General features: G+C 36.2%; 1 protein-coding gene across 6 annotated transcripts in view; it reads left to right on the forward strand.

The window, feature by feature from the left end:
* Positions 1–22,088, forward strand: part of PTPN3 (protein tyrosine phosphatase non-receptor type 3) — a 130,675-nt gene extending 108,587 nt beyond the window's left edge. For all 6 annotated transcript variants that reach the window (XM_075416701.1, XM_075416703.1, XM_075416702.1 and 3 more), the window contains 7 exons: positions 126–216; positions 492–553; positions 1,395–1,541; positions 5,611–5,739; positions 10,004–10,149; positions 10,833–10,968; positions 14,618–22,088. In XM_075416701.1, coding sequence (XP_075272816.1) covers positions 126–216; positions 492–553; positions 1,395–1,541; positions 5,611–5,739; positions 10,004–10,149; positions 10,833–10,968; positions 14,618–14,695 — 789 coding nt within the window. In that variant the 3' untranslated portion in view covers positions 14,696–22,088. The remainder of the gene's footprint in view (positions 1–125; positions 217–491; positions 554–1,394; positions 1,542–5,610; positions 5,740–10,003; positions 10,150–10,832; positions 10,969–14,617) is intronic.
* Positions 22,089–23,428: the final 1,340 nt, after the last annotated feature.

The following is a 23,428-nucleotide window of genomic DNA, read 5'->3' on the forward strand; positions in this document are numbered from 1 at the left end:
TAAAGGAAATAACTAAATAACTTATGATATCTTTTAATCTGTGTATTTTAAAGTGAATCTATTTAGTGTTTGTATAGCATAATTGCATCCCTCAAAATCCTACCATTTTTCATTCTTTTTTACAGCAACTTTATAGAAAGAAACCAGGGTTGGCTGTTACATGTGCAAAGGTACCTCAGAATATGGACAAGAACAGATACAAAGATGTTCTACCTTGTGAGTATGAAGTATAGTTTCTGCCTGTTTTGCTTCATCCTCTAAAATGATAGCTTATAAAACTGTTGTATTGAACTTCTTGATTAAAGATTTCATTATACAATCCAAGCTGTATAATTGTTCATATTATTTTCTAAAAGGTTAACTGTTTTGCTTTGTATTCTGTTGTTTGCGTGTCTGTGATTCCTCATTTTTTTTTGACCTAATGGAAGACAAGCATGCCACTTAATTGCTAATTTTATTCTCTCTTGTTGTGTGTGTGTGTGTGTGTGCAGATGATGCCACAAGGATAATATTGCAAGGAGATGAAGATTACATTAATGCAAATTATGTGAATGTAAGTCATACAGAGACCTGCATTTTCTCATTTTCTATATTACAATAGCAGACTAAATTTAGCCTTTTTAAGGAATAAGGGGTTTTCATTTTATATTTTGGGGATTTGTAAATGTAAGAGAGAGAAAGATTCATAATGTAAAAGACAAAGTGTCCCTTGTGAAACAAGCGGCCATCCTGATACCTAGTAAATGCAAGTGTGTGGTATACACTGATATGTGCAGAGTCTTTAACCAATAAAACTGGTTAAACTTGTTTTAACTTTCCATATACTGCAAATGCTGAGGTTGTCTCCTATAGCTTAAAACTAAGCCTTTTCCCCTCTAGAACCACTTCTGGACCCTTCATAGTATAATTGGTAGGACATAAGATAAACCAGAGCCCTGATTGCCCTAACCATGTGTGTAGGCTGTGAGACAGGGTTTTGTGTCAGATACTTCAGTTAAACACCTAAATCACAGAATCATCTAGTTAGTTACTGTGTCTGTTGGGCACTAAACAGCTTTTGCTAGTGTACCTTTGGTATACCTTGCTATTATTCCTTACCAAATGTTAAGGAAAATTTGGAAAGCTTTGCAGTTTCAAGTTTTCAAATATGTTTTCACTGTTGAACATCTCTTCCTAGTTCAGCATGAAGGACAATAGAATCTATAGTATAAATCAGGTTTGAAGTAAACACTTAAAGATTTTTCACCTAACAACTTGTGATCTTGATTGTCTTATTACTCAGCTTGCTGCCTTAATCTTCCTTCAAAACTTCCCATTTGAATGAAATGCTGGATTAAAATAGTACATGAGTAGTGAAAGCAAACTTTACATAGGATTTTTCTTTTGCTTTATAGATGGAAATTCCTTCTGTGGCCATCGTGAACAGGTACATTGCTACTCAGGGGCCTCTTCCACATACATGTGCACACTTCTGGCAAGTAGTCTGGGATCACAAGTTGTCACTGATCATCATGTTAACAACTCTCACTGAGCGAGGACGGGTAAGTGCTCAGGTTCTTTGTATGCTGAAGAAATGTACTATGCCTTTAAACTTTTTTTCCGTTGTTATGATTAACCCTAAAATAGGCCGGCTTATTCTGTTGAATCAGTTCTGTGAAGGCCGGGCTTTCTGAATGACATTAGAGGACCAGATACACTGCAACTTCTTTTTTACTATGGTTCTTTGAAAACAAGCCAGCTGTCTGATGATTACTGCATTGACTCCGTTTTGCTGATCAGTCAGGTACTGCGTGCTGTCATTTTTCCCTCTGAGAACTGGGCTCCGTGTGGCAGTTGCTCTCCTAACGACTCAGCAGATGTCTGGAAGCATTGAGCAGGTTGAGCAAAACTTGCAGCCTGGCTTCAAACAAGAGTCTGTCATTGCAGTACTTACACGTTGTAGCAGGCTGGTGGTCCGAATTTAACCTGCTTACTTTTATTTATGTCATAGGTTGTTTCCTAGAATTGCTCTGATATTTCTTTTAATTCTGTTTAAATAAATTCTAGCACTCCATTAATTTCAAAATAATACAGTAAATATTAAAGCAATATCTGGTGTATTTTGTTGTACTTTGTTCTAACTTATCCTTTGTAGTTTTAAAGATGAAGTCATTAGATTTTTAATGTACATAAAGGAACTGTTGTTGAATTTTCAGAAGCTGAAAACAGAACAGTTTGGTTTTTTTAAGAGATGGAGATGGTGATACTCCTCTGTGCCTTTACTGTAGCCTTTATCTTTATTTCCTAAGTGATCTATCCTACACTATCATATTTATCTGGCATCCCAGTCAAAAAAACAATGTTTTTGGAAAGCAAGAGAGTGAGTATTTGAGGTCCTAAAGAGCATGATGATTGAGTCATAAGTAAGGACAGTTAAGCAACAATATAATTACTCATGGAAATGTATGGAAGAAGTGTGAAAGCTGAAAAACAACACAATTTAACCATGGTCAGGTTACGTAGCTCTTTATGGAGATGGACGTTATTGAACATCATCTGGCACAAAAATGCTCCTTTCATCTTTTGACGGTACTTCAGTCAAAACAGCTTCCTCCTTTCTTTTCCTTGTATGGAGGAGAAACAGAGGTTAGTACTAGTCTGTATTTTGCCCAATTATTTGGAACCTTCAGGATTATTTGTCACTAACTTCTCACCATCCTTCTGGTACCTTTATACACTGGACACTTTTTCTGAGTTTTGTTTACTTTTAGAGATGATTTTCATTTGTCCAGTTTGCAGGTGACTTTTCAGGGATATTAAAAGACGTATGTTCTTGCCAGAGTATCCCCATTGCCAAATGCCAAACCTCTTCCCAAACCCTGGAGTTTTTACATTCTGGAATACCTCTTTTGAATGGTGTTAAGATTTGTATTATAGGATAAAAAAGTACCCCCCCATTAATGTTTATTTTTTAGAAATGGATGCAGGGGGAAGTATTTCGGATAAACTACTACAGTAAAAGTTTCAGGCATAATGGTTAAAATTTGGATTTCAAGCCATTGAGAATTGAGCCCTAAGAAAGGTAGAATTAATAAATTTTAACATTTCAAAATTTCCAGCTCTTGCCAGTCTGTATTATTTTTAAAAAGTTATAGACAAAAAATGTTAGTAGATGGCACAGGCAGTGTTGGTAAGTTTATAGAGAAGCCAAATTAACTAAAGCTGAAATATAAACATGTTGGGGATACTGACTTGTTGAGTTTCTTTTGGAGCTAGTAACAATTATCATTAAAATGTATGGTCAGTGAAGACGACAATTATAGCTCAGCTGTTTTGGTCACACACAACTGAAGTTTTCAGTACAATGTCTGGAGACTTGTGTCAAGATGTTTTTTAATGAACCACTTAGATTTTCTTATAGCTCAGCTGGACTTTTTCTTTAGTATGCCTTTCTCATAAGTCCAGTGGACTCATACTTGGAAACTACTTGGTTTGTATAAGTTACATGATGGCAATTATTTACAAGACTGGAGCTGCAGAAGTGGAAGATGAGAATATTTAATTACTGAGATCAAATGCTGATGATGGGCAAACTTGAGTGGACAAAAGTTTCACTGAACTAGTATCTCACTGGAATACTTTTTCAAGTTCGGTCTGTTCCATGTTTCAGCTTTTGATTAGATGGGAAATGAGGTGGCAAACTTTCTGCCATCAGCACTGCTCTAAGCTTACCTTTTAAAATAAAAAATAGATATTGGCATTAGGATTGTTTCTACAAAAGTTACATGTATACTGTCTAGATGTGCCCATCTTATCTGCCTTCAGAAGGTCAACCAGAAAAAGGAAGACTTTCTGATTTCAGCAGTAGAGTGGTAGGGATCTGAAGATCAGCCTCTTACTGTCTGCAGCAGAAGACAGGAGAGAAAATGGTTCCTGATGGTTGTACACAGAATTGATCAATCTATTTTCTTTTAGAAAAGATAGGGTATTTCATGGATGTAATTTTAAAATTGAATTCCACTACAGCTCTTGCTTGTATTGTGGTGTACCTCAAACTGTGTGTACTGTACATCAGGTGCACTCGCATGCATGTATGACTTTGCTTGTCAGATGTTGGTATGCTTGAAGGTTAAGCCATTATGGCCTTGCATGAAACCTGCCAGAAGCAGAGGGCAAATTATGCTTTCCTGCATCAATAGATATGTTTCTGGGCTTTTGTTTAGAACTTTAGCATTTAGATAAAATTAGTCATTTAAGAGAAGATCTCTGTCTTCAGTCTTGCATCTGACATAGAAAAGAAATATATATCTCTCTAGTTCATGTGTGTGTCTTCTGTCGAAGTTGTTCACCAGTTCTTCTAGTTTCTGAGCTAAATTTTCCCTAGAAAGTAAGAAGGGCAACTTTCATTATATGACCAAGTTACTGTGGCTTACTGGACCTGCAGTAACTTTCTGTATGGTATTCTTGCTACTGATGTTTATAAGCATTATTTTGTGTTTTACAAATATGTTTGCCTTAAAACACAAAATATGATCGAGTGGAAATGTGAAGACATTTTTCCCATTTGGTGAATTCCTGTCAAAAACAGAAGTAACACGCAGTTCTTAGTGGCCTGAAAGCTAGTACACGAGTTAAGGAAGCAGCCTTTCGAACATTGGAGGAGTGACTTCATTACCTTCAGCACTTGCTTTCAGGGAGAGGAGAAGGGAAACTGTTCTTATGGAAGCAGCCAGACAAGTACCAGGCACACTGAACTTCTGGAGGGTGCGTGTTAAGGGGTGATAGTGCTTGTGGGTATTCCTTTTCCTGCTCCCTCTCTCTGTGCAGAATCTCTTAGGGCCTCCAGAAATGGAGCCTGCCTTCCTCTCTCCCTCAGCTGTGACACTGCACTGTTGGAATCGGGAGGACAGACTGGTTCGCACTACTTTTTGCATTCCAGTGTGATCTAGCTTCAAGGTCTAAGAATAATTCAGGTTTGAAAGGACCTGTGGAGATACTTGGTCCTCTCCTCTCTGCTCAAAGGAGGGGCAGCTTTGAAATTCATGCAGGTTGCAGAATGTCATGTCATTTAAGTTTTGATTACTTCCATGGATGGAGATTCCCCAGCCTCATAGAGCATCTTGTTTCTGTGCTTGACCATCCTCGCAGAAATTTTTTGCCAACATCTAATCAGAATTTCCCCTTTTGCATCTTTTTTTCAGTTGCCTCTTGTCCTTTCGTTGTTCACTTTCAAGAAAAGTGTGGCTCTGCTTTCGCTATAACCTGGTATTAGGTTGCTGAAGTTAGTTATGAATTTGTCCCCTCACTTCTTAAGAAAGAATAAATCCATCTTTTTTTCCTCCTACATTATGCCTTGAGAAGTCAGTTTAGCAATTGCAGATAAGTACCAGACCGAAAGCCTCCTGCATCCAGTTTACCTGTATTTTTATTATAAATGACAAAACCAAAAGTTTATAGAGAACTTAGCCTGTTTTATCATGTTATTTTCCAATTTGGGTGTGAACACCTCACTAACAAAACAGAATAGATTTTATACCATTCCTTGAATCACCTGAACCATAGCATAAGAGGGGAGGCTGGAAATAGAAGTGCTTGTATACATTCTTGATGTGTGCTTAATTTTCTTTACAGACCAAATGTCATCAGTATTGGCCTGATCCGCCAGATGTAATGGAATATGGCAGCTTTCGTGTCAGATGCCACTCTGAAGATTGTACGATTGCTTATGTTGTTAGAGAAATGGTGATTACAAATGTTGAGGTAAATGCTCATTATCTTTAATTATCCCCAAGCAAGGTGAATGAATCCATGTATAGATGGGTAGATATAGATTCTGTGTCTGTGTGTGTACACCTCTGTCTGAATATACAGGTATGTGTATATATACACGCACATTTTTATAGAAAGAATAATGCATAATGAGCTGGCAACAGTGGTCCAAAGAAATGCCAAATGCTACTGCCAAATTGTCTACTCTTCAGAAACTAGGCTTTAACCCTGATCACTGAGTCTCAACTTTCAAGGTGTATTTGTGAAGCTCACTAGCAAGGAGCACACCTTTTCCTGCTTAGAAGATAATACAACCATTTCAAGGTTAATGTAGTTCTACATGGTGAAATTTATTTTCTTTTTTTTTTTTCAATTGAAGATTATATTGTAACCTAGACCAAAAAGGACATTAAGTGAGAAAGTGACATGCAAAATCAGTTACTTGGATTTTAGGAAAAGGCAAAATTAAGTTTGACCTTTCAAGCCAAAACTTACTTCTTTCTTTATATTATTATTCTAATCTGTGTGTGGTGTTTTTCTGAATAACATCTGATGATTTTATTAATCGGGGAGAGTCATTTTAGGAGAAGTAAATGAGGAAGCCTGCCTTTTGATGTAATTATAATAAGCAAGGCTGCAAACTGCAGAAAGGTGAAGAATGGATATTTTTGTGGCTGAAGGTCTTGACAATGAGATTGCTTTGGAAGTGTTACAGCAGCCATTTGAAGCATTACCTCCGACAGCCCTATACTTTGTCAAGAGTTGCAATCCAAATGGCAGACTTATTAGCAAAGATCATGCGTCTTTATCTTGTATTTTTGAGCAAAATCTAAGATGTTAGCTTAAGAGCAGTGAAGCTACTTTTGCAGTAAAATGTCTTGAATTTGCACCGGAGGGGTAGGTACATCTATTTTTTTGGCTGACACCTTTGCTGCAGCAACAATAACCATCATCAGAAGGACGGTAGCAAATAACTTGGGACAGATACGATGTCTTAGACCTCTGTATCTGCTTGCCAAGTAAATGTGGGTCAACTCCATAGAGCAGCTAAATGTTGGCCAAATGGCTGATGATAAACCGAGCAAATTACATAATCCCGAAGTGTCACTGGAGTCTGTAAATTGTTTAGACTCATTTTTTTTTAATCCACCGTTTTTAAGCTGATTTGTGGAAATAACCAAATACATAAATTCAATTGAAATCAGTCCATGTGAGTGCAAAAAACACTGAATATTTTTGGAACAACAAGGTGTATAATGTCAAGTTAGGCAAAAAATAGCAGCCGGACCATGAGCAACTCTTGCTGTCTCACTTTCTGTAAATTTAGAGTTATAAAACAGGACTAATAAAGCCAGATTTTTAGTGACAAATTCTACATTTATCAGTCATTAGGATGCTACAATAATGACTGTCATTGAAAACCTCAGTGCAAAAAAAAAAAAAATTTGTGAAAAGGATTTAAGCTGATGTCCAGAGAACAATGTTCTGGACAGCAACCTGAGTACGATGGGAAGCTACCTCTTACTTTCCATTACCAGTCTTGTACAAAGCAGCAGGGTCTGGTAAAAATAGTATGTTTAAAAAGAAGTATTGTTAACAGGACATGTACATTGGGGTTAACTATGGGACCAGTAACTATAATTCTAGTAATTTTTCTAATACATGAATGCTAGATTTTAGTAAACATGATGGTCTCTTAATGGAATTTATTTGTACGAGTGGTGGTATTTGGCTGACATTTTCTAAATTCAAAAGCTGACTTTCACTCTGAGTGTAAAGACTAGAGATTTTGTATTTAAAAAACCCAATACTAAAAATAGCTTTAAATAATCTGATTTAATATCTTCTGCATGAGGTGTAAAAATATTAGAATTAGAAAAACTAGTTCTGACATATATAACTACTGTTTATAATAGGTTTAACTTAGTAATAAAGAATGAAGTATTTTAAAATGCTTGCCGTTTTGAAAAGCGAGTGATGTAATGGTCAAGTTTTAACAATTTGAATCATCTCGGAGAGCTCAAACAAGAGAGTCAAAACTGATTATATCAAAACACAAATAACTAGAAAACTATCCTGAAGCTTGAGGCATACCTGGAATAATTAAAACGCAGCTATGTTGGTCTCTAGAGATGAACAGGGCATGTAACAGAAAATGAAGATGGTCACACCAAAAGAAGCAGCTCTGAGGCCTAAGGGCATGCTCTTACAGTTTATTCTCACTCCGAATAAGTCTTATGTAATGTGCTTGTTGTACTCAATGTCTATGAACAATTTAAAAAAAAATGCAACTCGCTAATTTGTGCCTGAATTACTAATCAGTAAAAATGAAGTTAACTTTTTCCTCTTTTCTGAGCTTGTAAAATGGCTTTTGATGCTAGAGATCACTGTCGGTGGTTCTTGGGTGTGCCACTGGCACTTCTCCGTGATGCATGGCTTGAAGTTCTTGATGCACATGGAAGGTGACTGGATATTCACCCTTGGATAAGCTGAGAATGAATCAAGTCTTTGTTTCACCTAAATGCTGTAATTCAAATGTCTCTGATTTAAGAGAATCAGCTCAAACTGTTGCATGTAATTGCTGCCTTATCTCAGTTCCCTTTTGAAGATGTTCTGATTAAGCACGTGCAGATTTGCAAACGGAGACTTTTTAATGACATTTTCTTGTCATGTTTTTGTATTTTTTTCAATCTGTGGCATTTCAGAAAAATATAAAGTGTAATCATTTGATCAAGCTCAACTACATAATGGCAGCAAAGCTGAGCAGAAAAAGGCCATGCTTTTTCTTGCAGAGATCCCAGTCATTGTAGGGTCTTTTGATGACCTGGATGATAGATCCCAGTGCAGTCTGTATTACAGCGGGCTTAGTCATTAATGTTAGATTACATTGTCCACTTGGGCCTTATGCTAGACCTTTTAATAGTGATTGCTCAGGCTCTGCCCTTAAGCAAAGTATGAGCCATGTTGTTTATCTTCATGTTCCTGGATGCAATAGTAAGTTTCTACAATTACTTTGACTGGAATAAACACATTTCCTAGGACTCTACTTGGTACATAAGCCCTAGTTACTCTGTCTTCTGTATCTTAGTAGCCTGCTCTCTGGGAGTGGAGCTACTTCCTAAAGTTGAAGAGGAAAGCAAGCAGTTGAAGGCTTTTAAAACATGTCATATATTTCAGTAGTTGTGCACTTAAGACACAAAGACTAATACAGTGATAAAGGACAAATTTATTTCAGTAGGGTGTAAAATGTTAAGTCTAGTAATAGCCATTGTTAAAATGCAGCAAATCATTTAATTGTTGCTAAACATGTGGAAGAAATAAAGGAACATGAAGACTTGCCTCAGTTTGTAAAGGGTGAGATCCTCATTGCATGATGCAGCAGAGCTCAGGAGTGTCTTTGGTTTTTTTCCTTCCCACCCTAATCATCAGTTACATCTACAACATAGCAGTTGAGCCCAGTCTCAATGTGAAGATGATTGAGTGATTTCATAATCAAAGCTAACAACAAGCTGAACTGAAAGAACTTCTGTAAAAACATTTTTTTAGGTATAATTGAATGAAAAAAGAGCTCTTCCTGCAACAGAATCTTTTAACTAATGAAATTGCTTCCATACAGAAAAGTATCCTTCTGTGGGTTGTGCAGAAGTCTCTCATATATCTACAATGAACGTATATGTACAATGAACATGTATGTATGAACAGTATATATGTTGTTTCTAACAGAAACCAGATTTAGCAAATGTTGCAGGCAACTATGTTACGACTGAATCTATAAGTACACAGGCATACATATTTAGAATAGATTGTGTATTCCCAAGGCCCTGTTATTTTGATAGTTCTTAATAGTTCTTCTGCTTTTTTCAGCTGTTTCTTCCAACCTGTTCTAAACTATTATATATATATATATATATAGTACTATTATGCAGAAGTCTTGAAGCATTTTACGTCAGGTGAATCATTGATGTCAAGGTATGATAGGTCAACAGTCAATAAATTCAAAAAAATAAAATCTGTTTAGATCACAGAAATTAAACTTGATACCTCATTTATTTAGAAAATGCCTTTTGCATGCTTTGTGGGAATTATATGTTTATACTTTACTCTGAATTTTAAAATGACAAACATTTTCTACATCATTTGCATCTTATAGGATCTGCAGAATATGCTTACTGTGAGAAGTATGACTTGTATTTAGTAAACATCAATACAGGAGTCCTAACACTGAACACTTTTTAAAAACCTTACTGTATTTTAGACAGAACAACAACACACCGTCACCCATCTCCAGTACGTTGCTTGGCCTGATCATGGTGTTCCTGATGACTCCATGGACTTCTTGGAGTTTGTGACCTGTATGAGGCCAAAGAGAGTAGAGAATGAGCCAGTCCTTGTTCACTGCAGGTACTTCTGTTTTAAAATTATAGTTATAGATTTGCTTCAGCCTTAGATTAATCATTTGCTTTGAAAAGTTTGTCTGCAAGACAGGAGATTCCTTGAATTAGATGAAAAAGTTAAACTGTGCAATATCAGCCTTCACTGTTGAAGACAGAAGCACTGGTGTTAAATCTAAAAGATTAGTTTCTTTTCTCTCCCTTTCTCCTGCAACCTTTTGGTGACATGGCTTAGTCACGTAATTATCACAGCTGATAATCTGCAATGTAAGTTGTTCTCCATTTTTATGCTCTACCACTGTTGTAACCTAATTTTGAATGGTACTACAAAGTTGGGGGGGTTTTTTCTGCTGTTCAAGTGCCTGTCAAAAAGCAGTCAATTTACGCTTACTTTTTTTAGTCAAAAATACTAAACCAGTACATTTAGATTTGTAAGCAGTTATAATTGTTAAAAATCCATTTTCTTTGTCAGGTTTTAGCTTTATTTATATAAAAATTCTTTTCTTTCTAGTAATTGGCAGGAAATATTACTGAAGTTGCTTTAAAGATCAGCTTTGCACTCTGTTCTAATTTTATTAAGATCTTCCTGTAATTTCTAAGGCTGTTTAGCATCCTAGTGTTAAGACTATGATATGAATCTGGTGCATTGCAAAAATCTAATTTTATAGACTATTTTTCTGTTACATTTCACAGTGCTGGAATCGGTCGCACTGGTGTATTGGTCACTATGGAAACAGCCATGTGCTTAATTGAAAGAAACCAACCTGTTTATCCACTGGATATTGTACGAAAAATGCGAGACCAGCGAGCTATGATGGTGCAAACATCAGTAAGTGATGAAGAGGAAGCCTCATTTTCTGTATATATACTGCACTTGTCCAGTTTTAAAACAGATCCAAAATTTTTTTAAATTATCTAGTTGTATGAGTCTTCAGTTGCTGTTATGTTTCATGCTTCCTACATTTAGCATAACATAGCGCGATGACAAAGGCTACTTTGCTTGTGATGTGTGTATTTAACTTTTTTGTAAATATTTCTTAGCTTGCTGTTGAAAGATGATTGATTTCTATACATTGCAAGTAGTTAGAATGCACAGTCAGACTTGCACAAATCATCTGTTCGTGGTCCTTTGTCTAAATTCTCTGCAAGAAGCTAGATTATTTTTTTGCTTTTCATTCTAGTACAAAGCATTATAGGAAGTTATTAAACTGAAGGTAAAATTAAATTTTTTGTGTTATTGTTTGAATAGAGGAAGTGGTTTTTCAAGAGGCCTCTTAGGAGTAGAAATTCGATAGGAGCAATATATGTATTTCTTTAAATTGTGCCACTACTCCAGTTTGGAAAAACAAAGGGCAAGAATGAAATTTGGGAAAAGTTGGCTAGTATCAATAATTGAAAAATGAAAGAAGGTGATTTTAAGATGGAAATGATTCAGACAATTTGACACCATGAGGGCAATTTTGTGTCAGCGTTGGAAAAGAACATATTGATGTTAGAGACCAAGGATGAAGGATGGGAGGCTCTGCTTTCCTCACTAGAGGTTGAATGACAAAATATTAAGTGTGAGTTATCTGAGAGCTAACTGCTCTGTAACAAATGGAAGTAAAGGAGTTTAGACCCACAATGTCAACAGCTGAATTGGGCATTTCTGTCTCACCTTCAAAAGAAAATGCCTTGGTTTCCATTTGAACAAGGGAAGGAAGAAGGTAACTTGAGAAAACAATTTATATTCATTAACAGTTTAATGACTGCAGGAGCTGGCATTATGATTGACTAGAAGGGGGAAGAGTCTTGTGTTATCAAAGGGTGTGAAAGTCTCAGGAACTGCAGTTGCTTGTGTGACATTAGAATGCCCTGAGCCGAGATTGTTCATGCATGCTGCTGGGACTCTGGTCATTCATTGCAGTAGGAGCACGTTCTCTGGAAACACATCGGGACTGTATGGTTGAGGAGAGAGTAGTCCCAATAGTCCTCTGCCTGTTCCTTGCAGAAATGGAAGCTGATCTTATGACAAAGGATGAGAAACACTCATCTTAAATTTAAGGAAGCTGAATGTTGACTTCAGGAGTTGTAGCCATCTACGCCCCTCAGTTTCTAAAATGAACTGAGCAAGTTCAGGTTTAAACTTTCTGGAGGTGGTCATCTTTTTGAGAATCAGACAGAAGAATCTGAAGTAAACTTCAACTTGCCAGAAGGCCCAGTCCCTCCTGTTACAACAGAAATCAGCAGGAATTGTCCTTGCACTGTTGATTTAACTGAAGAATATGGGGAATGGCAATAAATACACTGACAACCAGACCCCGAGTGTGGAAAACTGAGTATATGAAATAGGATTCTTTACCTTGCTTGCTGTGTTCCACAGCTCGCTATCAGCACAATCAGGAGAGGGATGATCTGTAGCAGCAATACTGTGAAACTAAATTCACTTGTTATTTCTGAAGTATGCAGATATGAAAAGCCAATGAGCAGAACTGGCAAACTGTGCTGTAAATGAGACGCAGAAGCGAGCACTCAACTGTGAGAAAACAGAATACCAGAGAAATGCACGTTAACATTTTGATCTATCCTGGGTGCTCTATTGCATTCCCATGCCTGCATTCCAGCTAGCCCCACTGCTCATATTTGATAGTCAGCTTTGGGCTTCTGGGAGAAGCCATTAGAGATTGTTCATTTGTAATAGCCTTGCCCAAAGTATGTGCAACTGCCCTGTGGGGACTGCATCTGTGCTCCAATTCTATGACACACATAGCCAGATTCATGTTGTGAGTTAATATCAGACTAAGTAAGTGAGAATGGACTCATCAGAGGTATTAACTCATCAGTTTAGTGTCTGCTGTTAATCACATGAAAGCTGTAGTTTCTCAAAGACCTGTAATTTGGTCAGCAGCAACAGTGAAGCAAAAGCTTCAGCCAAAATTAATAAAGCTACAACAAAATTTTGTGTAACTGTATGGCCTTTCATTTAAAAACAAAATTAAAAAAAGAATAAAAATTAACCATTATGTTCCATTAAAGATAAATTAAAGATACTAAACAATACAGAAAGCAGTGCTTTAGGACATAAATAATAGAACTAGTTATCAGCTGAGTGAGCAGTAGAAATACCGCAACAGATAAAAGAAAACAAGTAGTCAGAGTCTGAGTCAGAGGAAGCAATGCTGAAGTGCTCGTTCTTATTTGTTCAGTAACTTGATCGCACAAGTTAACAGAAGTATTGAACAGAGAGCTAAATATCACACTTAGCTTGTTCAGGCAGTAGAAATACGCAAATGACAATAACAATGAAGATAAAAGTCAAGGTAATTAAGAAATAAAGACAAAAGAACAGAGTGATATTGAAGGTGGGAGTAATTGACTGAAGGGTTGAAAGAGAAGGCAGGAAAATTGAGATGCAGGAAATTAATTTCCATCCCCCAGTTTTCCTTAAGTTTTTCTGTACTTAAGAGAAAATTTATTGCAGGTTAGGGGCAAGAATAACAGTCCTAACTACTGGTATTTAAATGCAGCCTAAGGTCCCTCAGAGTCCAAATGTTGTCTTTTAGCCCTGTCCTTTGGGAGATGTTGAGAGAGTGTTTCCAGATGCTCTTGGAGAGCTGATGAGAGCTGACATACAAGGGCAGCTAGGAAAAGATTTCAAAGATGTAAAAAGGGATTTAAAAAATGAGAAGCTGCGCTTCTCTGAATATATGACATGGAGTTTTGGCAAAAGGTGGTCATTTTGGGATTTTGACAACAGCGAAAAGTACTTGGGGAGAAGAGGAGAGGTATGCTTTGATCTTTAAGTTCTTTTAAATTTCCATCATCTCAGGTTTGTGTTAGTCATAAAAATTTATTCAGGCTACATGGATTTTTAAGTTCTGCCCCAGTCCTATTGCTAATGTCTCCCTGTATCACTATTCCGAAAGAGACTCACAGGCTAATTGCCTTAAACAAAGAGGTACCTCACAAGATCATGGAAGAAATACTTCTTGTAATAGCATAATTCAGAAAAGAAACACTAATCTAATTTGTGAAGACTTTATAAGACCTGAATGAGCTCAAAATGTTGGGTGACAGAAGAATTAATGAGGCTGTTACTCTTCAAAAATATTATATCCAAAGGTTTTGATCCCATTCTGTTACAGAAGGAGATGTGTGCTCTGATCACAAATTGAAAATAAAGTGACTCCAAGTTCTGCAATAGTGTAGGTGTTTTTTAAAAAATCAAAAGAAGTTTTTAGCAAGGAAGTTGGACCTATATATATGGTAATTTTAAATCTATTTTTGGTCTTGTAACTTAAAAGTTCCCAGTAATATGTAGCTGCAGGATTGGCAAGGTTTGAGAGTTGGATTTTCTCCTTCGATCTTTGTATCTCCTCTCCTGTCATTGTCCAGGAGAAAAGGAAGCAGTGAGACTGTTAGTGCTATTCAATACTACTGCATAATCCGGAGTTTCACTAATCGTCCATAAATTTTTTTGTTTCTTTTTTCTTGTACAGAGCCAATACAAATTTGTTTGTGAAGCTATTCTTCGTGTTTACAAAGAAGGATTGGTTCGACCACTGGATTGCAGTTAGCGCAGCAGCGAAGGATGAATTCTTTTTTCCCTTAAAAAGACTGCTCCTTAAGTAAAGCAAGGGCTTGTTTCTGAAAGCAGCTAGAATGGACTAGAAGCCCATGAAAAGACAGATGAGCACATTTGAGCTGTGGCACTTTAAATTTCTCAAGAAGATTGCTAAATCATGTACAGTATAATGCAGTCATGTAGATAAATATATAAGAGCAATTGTGTGTAATATGCTTTATTCACATAGACAACCATAAACAATCATGGAAACCTTAATACATATCTTTTACTGCCTTAAAACACCCTTAACTTTGGAAGTTAGAAAGGTCCTTGTGTTTCCTTTGAAACAGCAAAAAGAAAACTCACAGTATTGAAATGGTTCAGCTTGAGAAGGTATTTAATATCTTTGTATGAAAGTTCAATGAAGGTGAATATTTGTAGCTTTCTTACTGGGACACTAAATATTTATGGAAATGTAACCTTGACTTCTATAAGGCTGCTGAAGAGCTTTAAAGGCTACTGCATAACTACTGTACATTAAGAGCTGGAGAAATTAAGTATTCAGTTACCCTAAATCTATTAGTACACCAGCTGTTATAATATGCTTCTTAGAAATCACATCTACTGTATGTGATGTGCAAAATAATGTTGCATTTAAGCATTTATGCAGAGAGTATAGTCTGCATCTTCTGATGATCAATTTTAATTGCAACTTGCCCTTTTTACAGTGATCTACTTCTTACAGTTTTAGTTATTGTATTCCTTTTCTTCTGTTTCTGCTGTCCATCTCCTTTATACTTGTTTTTCACTGCTTTCTGTACGTGGACTGAAAACATTTTAGCTTAAAACGAGGTTTAATTCTCTGTCACCTTTGTTTCCGTGTGTATTTATGAGTTCTTAGGTGTAAATGTGGATTAATGTTGCACACAAGTACTAGACTTTTGACTTACTGTATATGCAGAGTAGTCTAATCCAATACTGGAAGAAAAATTACTACTGAACCCATCAAATATGTTGCTGCTAATTCAAGGTGTGAAGCTTACAAGGGCACAGGTGTTGCTAGTGTTCAGATGGTGATAAAATGTTGATTTGCTGCGCTTCAGCAAAAACTGCTCTTATCCAGTGAAACACAACTCCCTTTTGCAAGAGTGCTGTGGATTTACTGTGTTTCTTGCTTTACGGAGATGCAGCTAAATTCACATGAGGGTTTACATGGAAAGAGAGAATGAATTTGTATAAAGATGAAAAATTCACCCTAAGGTACACTGGTCTCCATTTCATTTCAAATGGGAGAATTGGACTTTCTGAACAATATAACCACATTTGTATGATGTTAATTTATTTTGTGTGTGCTTTTTGGTTACCCTGACATAGTTCTTCATTTTTGAATAGCGTTAAAAAAAAATATTCTAAGGGACTGTTTAAAACTATTATTTAAAAGATCAGTCCTAAATAAGGAAAAATTTTTATGGGGCATATTAGCCAGATGTTTATATGTGTATAAAAGAGAAAATTAGATAATTTTCTTTATATATATACACACACATATTCAGGTATATTTTAGAATTATGGTTTGTATTATGGATATTATCAGTTATATCTGGAGTTTCATTGTAGAAACTGCCACAGCTGTACAATATGCATATCTCATGTTACCAGAAGGCTATGTTTTTTCGCCAGGAGATAGCTGAAAAGTGAATGTAGGATGTGCTAAATTGCTGACTGTTGTCTTCTACAGGCTTGATCCTTCCTTTAAGATTACATTATTAGCTATAGGTAAAGAAGATACCTGGTTACTATTTATTGATCAAGAGTTTTAATTGGAACATGCCATGTAATTGGCAACATGGAAAGCTTCTTGGCTTTGTTAGGTTGAAGAGTAATTAGATTTGTGCTCATTCTTATAAACTGTATTCCAGATTTCACTTTCACTGACGTTTTTGTATTATTTTGGATCATTATCCTCTTGCTTGATTAGGCACAGGTTGGAAGGCAAGAAACTGTAACTCTGGTTCACTCTTAACTTGCTAAACTGCATCTCGTCGCTTAATCTGTCTGTGACTTCAGATGTAAAATGATACTGGACATGCACATGTTGCTCAGGAAATTTTTTTGAAAAATGCATGTGGAAAAGTGTTGTACAAGTGCAGGGTGCCTGCTGCTGTTTGAATATTGAGCAGTGAGAAAAGCTAGTGGCTCTTTCCCACATGAGGAGCAGTGAGTGCTAAAGAATCTGTGCCTGCTGGGTGGTTAATAAAAGCCTCCCTTTTATGTGTGTGCCTTTCTGTCAAAACATCTCTTTCTTTTTTAAGTTTTGATGTGCCCAGGTCTCAGAGTCATCCCTTGCAGTTGGCATGACTTGCAATTAATAGTTTGTCAAGAAGTGAAAAAGGCAAGGAGGAAAAAGGCAAGAAAATAAATAGTCAGAAAATACGTAAAGCATCTCTTTGTGACATCTGTTTCTTTCATGGAAGTACTTAATTAAACTTTTGGTTTATTTGTGTTCAAGGTTATTGCTGTATTCCTCACGCTATTTATGTTTCTTCATATTGAATATGTATTTACCAAAACACTGTAAATTTATTCCTCGTATAACTCCAGTCTCAAGATACATGGTATAGGCTTCACTTACATTAATATGTGTGTGTTTAAATGATGATGGTCATATTGTGACAACAAATGCTGCTCTTGTTCTGGTAAACTTAGGTGATTTCGATTATACCATTTGTGAACTCTTACCTGGATTTTAATAACTTGTTTGAAATTGCTGGACACTGAGGGACTACTCAAAGCTATAAAAATAGTAACGTCTGTAATATTTGATTTATTTTTTTTGTAAACCATAGAGCAAATATTAACTGTGCAAGTATCTTGTACCTTGTGTCCATCTTTATTTCAGTCTTGCTGGGTTTTGCACATGTACCTGTAGGGTCCACTGGGGAGAATGAAGGGGTTTTTGTCTTCTCTATGTAGTGTGTGATGACTTTGCACTGAATGATGTATGCCTTAGATCTGATCTTGCAATGAAAGCATAATTACGAAAACATCTTCTTAATGCTGCCTTTTGTTACCACAATAATTAGGAAATTAAAAAGGCACAGAGTTGATTGATTACTTTTTTTTTGGGTAGGAGTTAAAACTCCTAACACAAAATTTTTAACTGTCAAGCAATTGACAAAAGGCAGAAAATGCTGTGAAGTCAAGGTTCTCTATAACCTTCATAAACAGTTAAACCTCAATTTTTGCCTGTGCTTGTGTGATTGTGACAATAAGTATTCAAAATTTCTAGCATGGTGGTGGATGGAGAGGGAGTAGTAAGCCTTTGAGGTTTTCATCACTGTGAAATAAACTAACACTTATTCTTCAGAATTAAGCAAATTTTAACTAAGTGGCTTTATTTTTGATACAGAAGTAACTAAAAAGCCTGTTCAGTGTCTTCAGAAATATTACAGGGGAACACTTCAGAGGCGGAGATGGGAGGGACAGATCTTACCATGTATTGAAAATAAGAAAAATGGTGCCATAAACCATGAATGCCTTCTGCTTAACAGGTTGCATGAAATACGAATCATTAAAATACAACCAAACCTGGAATAGTGGTGGTGTTTAGCAAAAAAAAAAAAAGAGAAAAACTAGTTTGTAATCCAGGGTTTTGCTTTCAATAATCCCATCTTTTAGGTGTTGGTACTAAATTATATGCAATCAAAATGTACCTAAGAATTCCGCAACAGCTCTTCATATGCACTCATTTTTTAATAGTTTGTTCTCTTTTTTCCGTAATTTCTTCTACTACCCAATACTTGGTTAAAAATATATATATTTCAGAAGAACTGTAGTTCTGAAATATCTAATGAGCTATGCATTTGCTTTATTATAAGCATAATATGATACTGTTTTACAACAAAAGTCCTTCCCTGTATATGGTGTTCTTATGTGTCAGACTAAATGCATAAATGGTCCACTGATTGAGAATCTTGAAAATAGACACGCATGGTTTATATTCAATCAATTAAAATGGAAATATGGTTATTTCACTATTAATGGCTTTATTGTTATATTCTGAAATGTAGCATTTAAGTGCAGGTTTATTTTACTCATTCGCATAAAGCCTTTCCAGAAAGAATGAGCGCTGGGAAGTGTTTGTATTTTAGTTGGTAACCTGCAATTAGTCTACTTGGTTAAAAGCATTTATTAATTGAAGCTATATAGAAGGTAAAGTTGTGTCATGAAATACTTTATTCAAAGGCAGTTGAAAGCCAAGTAAATGTTTAATTCATTATATAAAACATAATGTTTTGATTAAATGGATTCTCTTGCATTGAAGTTCTGACACTGATAGTGTTAAGCCATCTCAGATGACTGTCTGTTTTAACAATAGAATTATATTAACAGTTAAATACAGAAATCTAATGTAATATGATTTAGTTTTAGTGTACTTTAACATAGTTGATGTTCCAGTTGTCCAGCTGCACAAGCTTCAAACGATAGTATCCACAATCACTGAAATTTGTTGTCTTAAAAAAAAAAAAGTAAGTTTCTCTGAATGAAAAGGAGTAGCGTGTGGTATTGACAGACTTAATCATTTCTCAGCTCAGACTAGCCCTGTGACAGCAGTGGTCTGATCTGACCACTCGTCGATTGTTAAGGACCAAGTATATCATGGGAAAATTGTGTGGACTGTTGACACTGTTTAGTTTTGGCTGTAGTTAAGAGACTAGTAACTACTGTCTTTTTTTCTTTTTAAACACAAATTCATCTTAAGAGGTAGCTTTGGAAATGAGGAGGAGATGTGCCTTTATTGACTCTCCTAATTTTCTTGCAGACTACTTGGATAATAGTCTTAGATTATGTATGATTTTGAGCTTAGCTGCAGGTTTTGAATTGAATGAAGTTCTTATTTAAAATATTAAAACAATGATTTTAATAGACAGTAATGAAACACTTCAGTTTACTGATGGTTGCTCAACTTCTGTTTTCTTAGCTTTCATGATATCATTTCTTGACCTGTCATTGTTTTACCTTTTAAAAACACTTTGAGGTTTTCCACGACTGTAAAACTGGCTTTGTCATTGTCAGGCCAAGTGATGTTGCTGTTGCTTAAGATATGGTGTTAGTTACACCAGCTGAAGGTGCAATGTGGGGTTCAGACCAGCCTGAACTGAGCTTCTCTCTGAATTTAAACAGTGCTGCTAGCAGGGGTAAAAATCATAAAGATGTTTTGAAAAAAGCATGTAGGAAATGTTTTATTCGGATTAGACCTGGTTTTATTGAAGAAAAAAAAAATCAAATTGTGAGGATGAAAATATTTTAAGAGTTGAGGTATAGGGGTAGGAAATGCAAGATTTTTTTTTTCCCTTTGCAGAACACTTCTCTGTTTTAAATGCATCATTTCTCTTGGAACAATTTCTTTACTAAAAAGCCCTACTGTTGATGGGATTTAATTTTTGTCAAACTGGCCTAGAAAATAATTTTAAGTTCAACTTTTTCCTCATTACTGTTTTGTGCTTTTAAATGACAGTAAACAAAACTGAAATCTTTTCCTTCTAAAAATCATTTCATTTGGTGTCTTTTTCTGAGACAGAAATGGTACCTGAATGTGGCTGGGTAACTAATGAGGTTGCCACACATGCTGAGAGGAAGCAGATGCTTTGCTAGATGTATAAATCCTTTACCTGAGATCGGTTACCAGCTAAAATCAGTCTAGCATCCTATTTCTATCAGCCTTCTACAGAATAACCGTTTTCTAAATAGGAAGTCTTCTGGAGCTTGCTCTCCCAAGCATCGGGAAGTCTTCCTGTGCTAAGCTGGAATTGATGCTTTAAAAAAAAGCACATTAAAATCTGAATCTTCAAGTAAGGGAAGGACTATTTACCAAAATCTATACAAAACATGTTTATACCTTGTACAAGGGAAAAAATGGCTTCTCTGTAAAGAAAGCAAGCTGCTAGAGTTGAGTACCTTCTTTGCTGTGGCTGCATCTTAAGTAGTCATAAACCAAACTAGTTCTCAACTAGTAAACAGTATGGCCACTGCAGCACAGAAAATTCAGCATTGACCGAACTGCCCGATTAATTTCTCAGCTTTCTTGCGAAGGGTTGGTTGCAATCCTGGTTCAGAAGTCCTTGCTGCGGAGCGGAAGGAGAAAGGGCTGCCTTCCTTAGCGAAGAGACTGAAAGCCTGCTCAGTAAATCAGCAGTCTGTGTGGACCTTGGTGGGGTTGTTACTTGCGTTATCTAACGTGAGCAGTCCAGTTTAAAGTTCGATCAAGTGTATCTATAGGAGTTTGTGAGAACAGTGAAGCCCTACATTCATTCTAGGGAAAAAATGCTCAGACCAGCAGTTTTAGTTTTTATGGGCTTCACTGGTTTCAATTAAGCAGCAGGTTAGCGTGGTGGCAGTGGAGTTATTCTTGATCAGTGCCCTTCTAATTCAGAGCTTCGCACACATGAATGAAAACCTGGTAGAACTGTTGTTTTTCCTAGTTTTTAATAGAAATTAAATTACTGTCTATAGAAATCAGGTGAGGAATTACTATATGCGCTCAAATGCAAGTATATTTCAAATCCAGAGTTTGCGAAATAAATGACAAGTATCAATACTTACATTCCAGTGACCTGTGCAGTGAGTACTAAACATAATTTGTTTAGGTTTTCACACTCCATTGTGTAACCTAATAGAGGGATACAAGATAAATAAGAGGGGCAGTCTTATCAAGGCTTTGAAAATCTGCTAGGCATTCATAATATTAAATGGTGTATTGATTAAAACTGACCTTCATTACAACTGATACGGAGATGTGCTTAATAGTACTGGAATAAATTACATAACAGTTGGGAAAGCCAAAGGTTTGTTTGGGGTTGGGGGTTTTTTTGCAAGCTTTGCAAAAGATTCCACTATTCTAGTTACAAAGTTTGTCTTTTCATGTACATTCAGTTAGCAGTTTGGTCAGAGATGTAGAAAAAGCTTGGAAGATAATATCCATTCAATGACTCTGGCTCTTATTTTATTTTTTTTTTTAAACAGTTGTTTCTGTAGCACTCTATAGTTTCTTCTTCTGAAATCTTAGGTGCCAGTGCATTAAAGGAAATTAAAGAATGCATTTGATGTATTTGGAAGGTAGGGAAGCAGTTTAGTTTGTATCCTAAGCTGTACTTTTCTTTTAAATCATTTGAAATGTAAATCGATGTTGATATTACGAAGCTTAATTTATTGTTTAAAAATGTAGACACTTCTTGAAATGAATGTATCTGTTTTCTTTTTTATTTTTATAGGAATAAAGTATTGGCTAATGTTTTCAGAATAGTTTTCTTGGGGTTTGGAACTGTTTTGAACAAAAATATTACAGCCACCATTTTATGCATATTGGTTATATGGCTGGTGGTGAAATAAAGCATTTTTGGCTATATGGTTTTACTGTGACTTTATTCAAGAAGAAAATGGCTTGCACAAAAAAATTACTGACCTTTTTAATCCTTTTAAAAAAATCACACATGGCTTGAATTTTATCTAGGCAAGCAAACATGTATGGAAAGTGTCTGCTCCGTATAGATACAGTGGGTGACTTTCATAAAGAGTTTGCTGGAGAAGTACAGCAACCAAGTAAGCTACAAATTCTTAAGAGTATTTCAGTTGTAGCAATTTTATAATAGAGGATTGTTTTGATGAATTAGACCAATAAACCTTTGCACCGGTGTTTTACAAGGCCACGTTAACAACTGTTTGAGTACAGATTTTCTTTTTTACTCCTATGTATAATATGTGCAGACTGCCCTTCCTTTTGGGATTTCCTGTGACCTCACGGTAGTCCGCAGAGGTGTCCGGGTAGTCACATCTCCTACGCCCGCTGTTGCTCTAGGGTGGTTGTGATGTTTTCATTAAAAACCAGAGCCCAGTGATGCTGTTCTCGAATTATTTCTGTTTACGTGTGTATGTAAAATGCAAGTTTATAAGTTTCAAAATAGAAAACACATTGAAGATTGAATCCAACGCTACCAGATGGATAGAGCATTGACCTTAAAATATGTTTGGGATTCAGTTAAGAACTGGGATGGTTGTTAGTAAGCACTTTCTGCTGTTTACAAGATGTGGCTTTGCCTACTGATTAGTCTTTTTAAGCTTGAGGCCAATAATCCTTCATGATGAAGCTACGAATCCAGTGAAATCTTGGTGAAAGAAAGTACAAGGGAAAAAACACCCAGAAAGCTCGGACATGGGATATGCATGCAGGTTAGAATCTCGTATAGGTGCATGGAAAGCTACCAAGATGAAGGTTTTGCTGGAAATCCATATGAAATAGATTTTGTGAAGATGTACCAGTGTCTTCACAGTTTGTTAGCAGGGTGAGATGCAGAAGCGCCTTTTGGAAGAGATAAGGCAGAAGCAGACTCCATGCCACTGGCTGTATTGTCAAGACTGGCCCAGCTGATTGTTACTGGGGAGACAAGGGCCTTAACGTGCCTGGTGTTAAGTCTGATTTCAGACTTAATGCACAGCACCAAGGTAGTCGCTTCCTACGCCCAAGGCAATCCTTTAAAATCCTTCAGGTATCGGCAACCCCACAGAGGAGCGGGGTGCTCCGCCAGGAAGCCAGTAGTGTGGAAGAGGTGTCTTTATGTAACTCACGTCAGGCAAAGACAATTGGGAATATATGTGTCAAACTGGCATTTCCCAATATAAGTATTATTTTAATGTATAGCTTTTTGGTCCATATCTCAGTGATATAAAAATTTTCAAGCAATGACTC

The sequence above is a fragment of the Opisthocomus hoazin genome, chromosome 3, assembly GCF_030867145.1.
Source record: "Opisthocomus hoazin isolate bOpiHoa1 chromosome 3, bOpiHoa1.hap1, whole genome shotgun sequence".
NCBI classification, from domain to species: Eukaryota; Metazoa; Chordata; class Aves; order Opisthocomiformes; family Opisthocomidae; genus Opisthocomus; species Opisthocomus hoazin.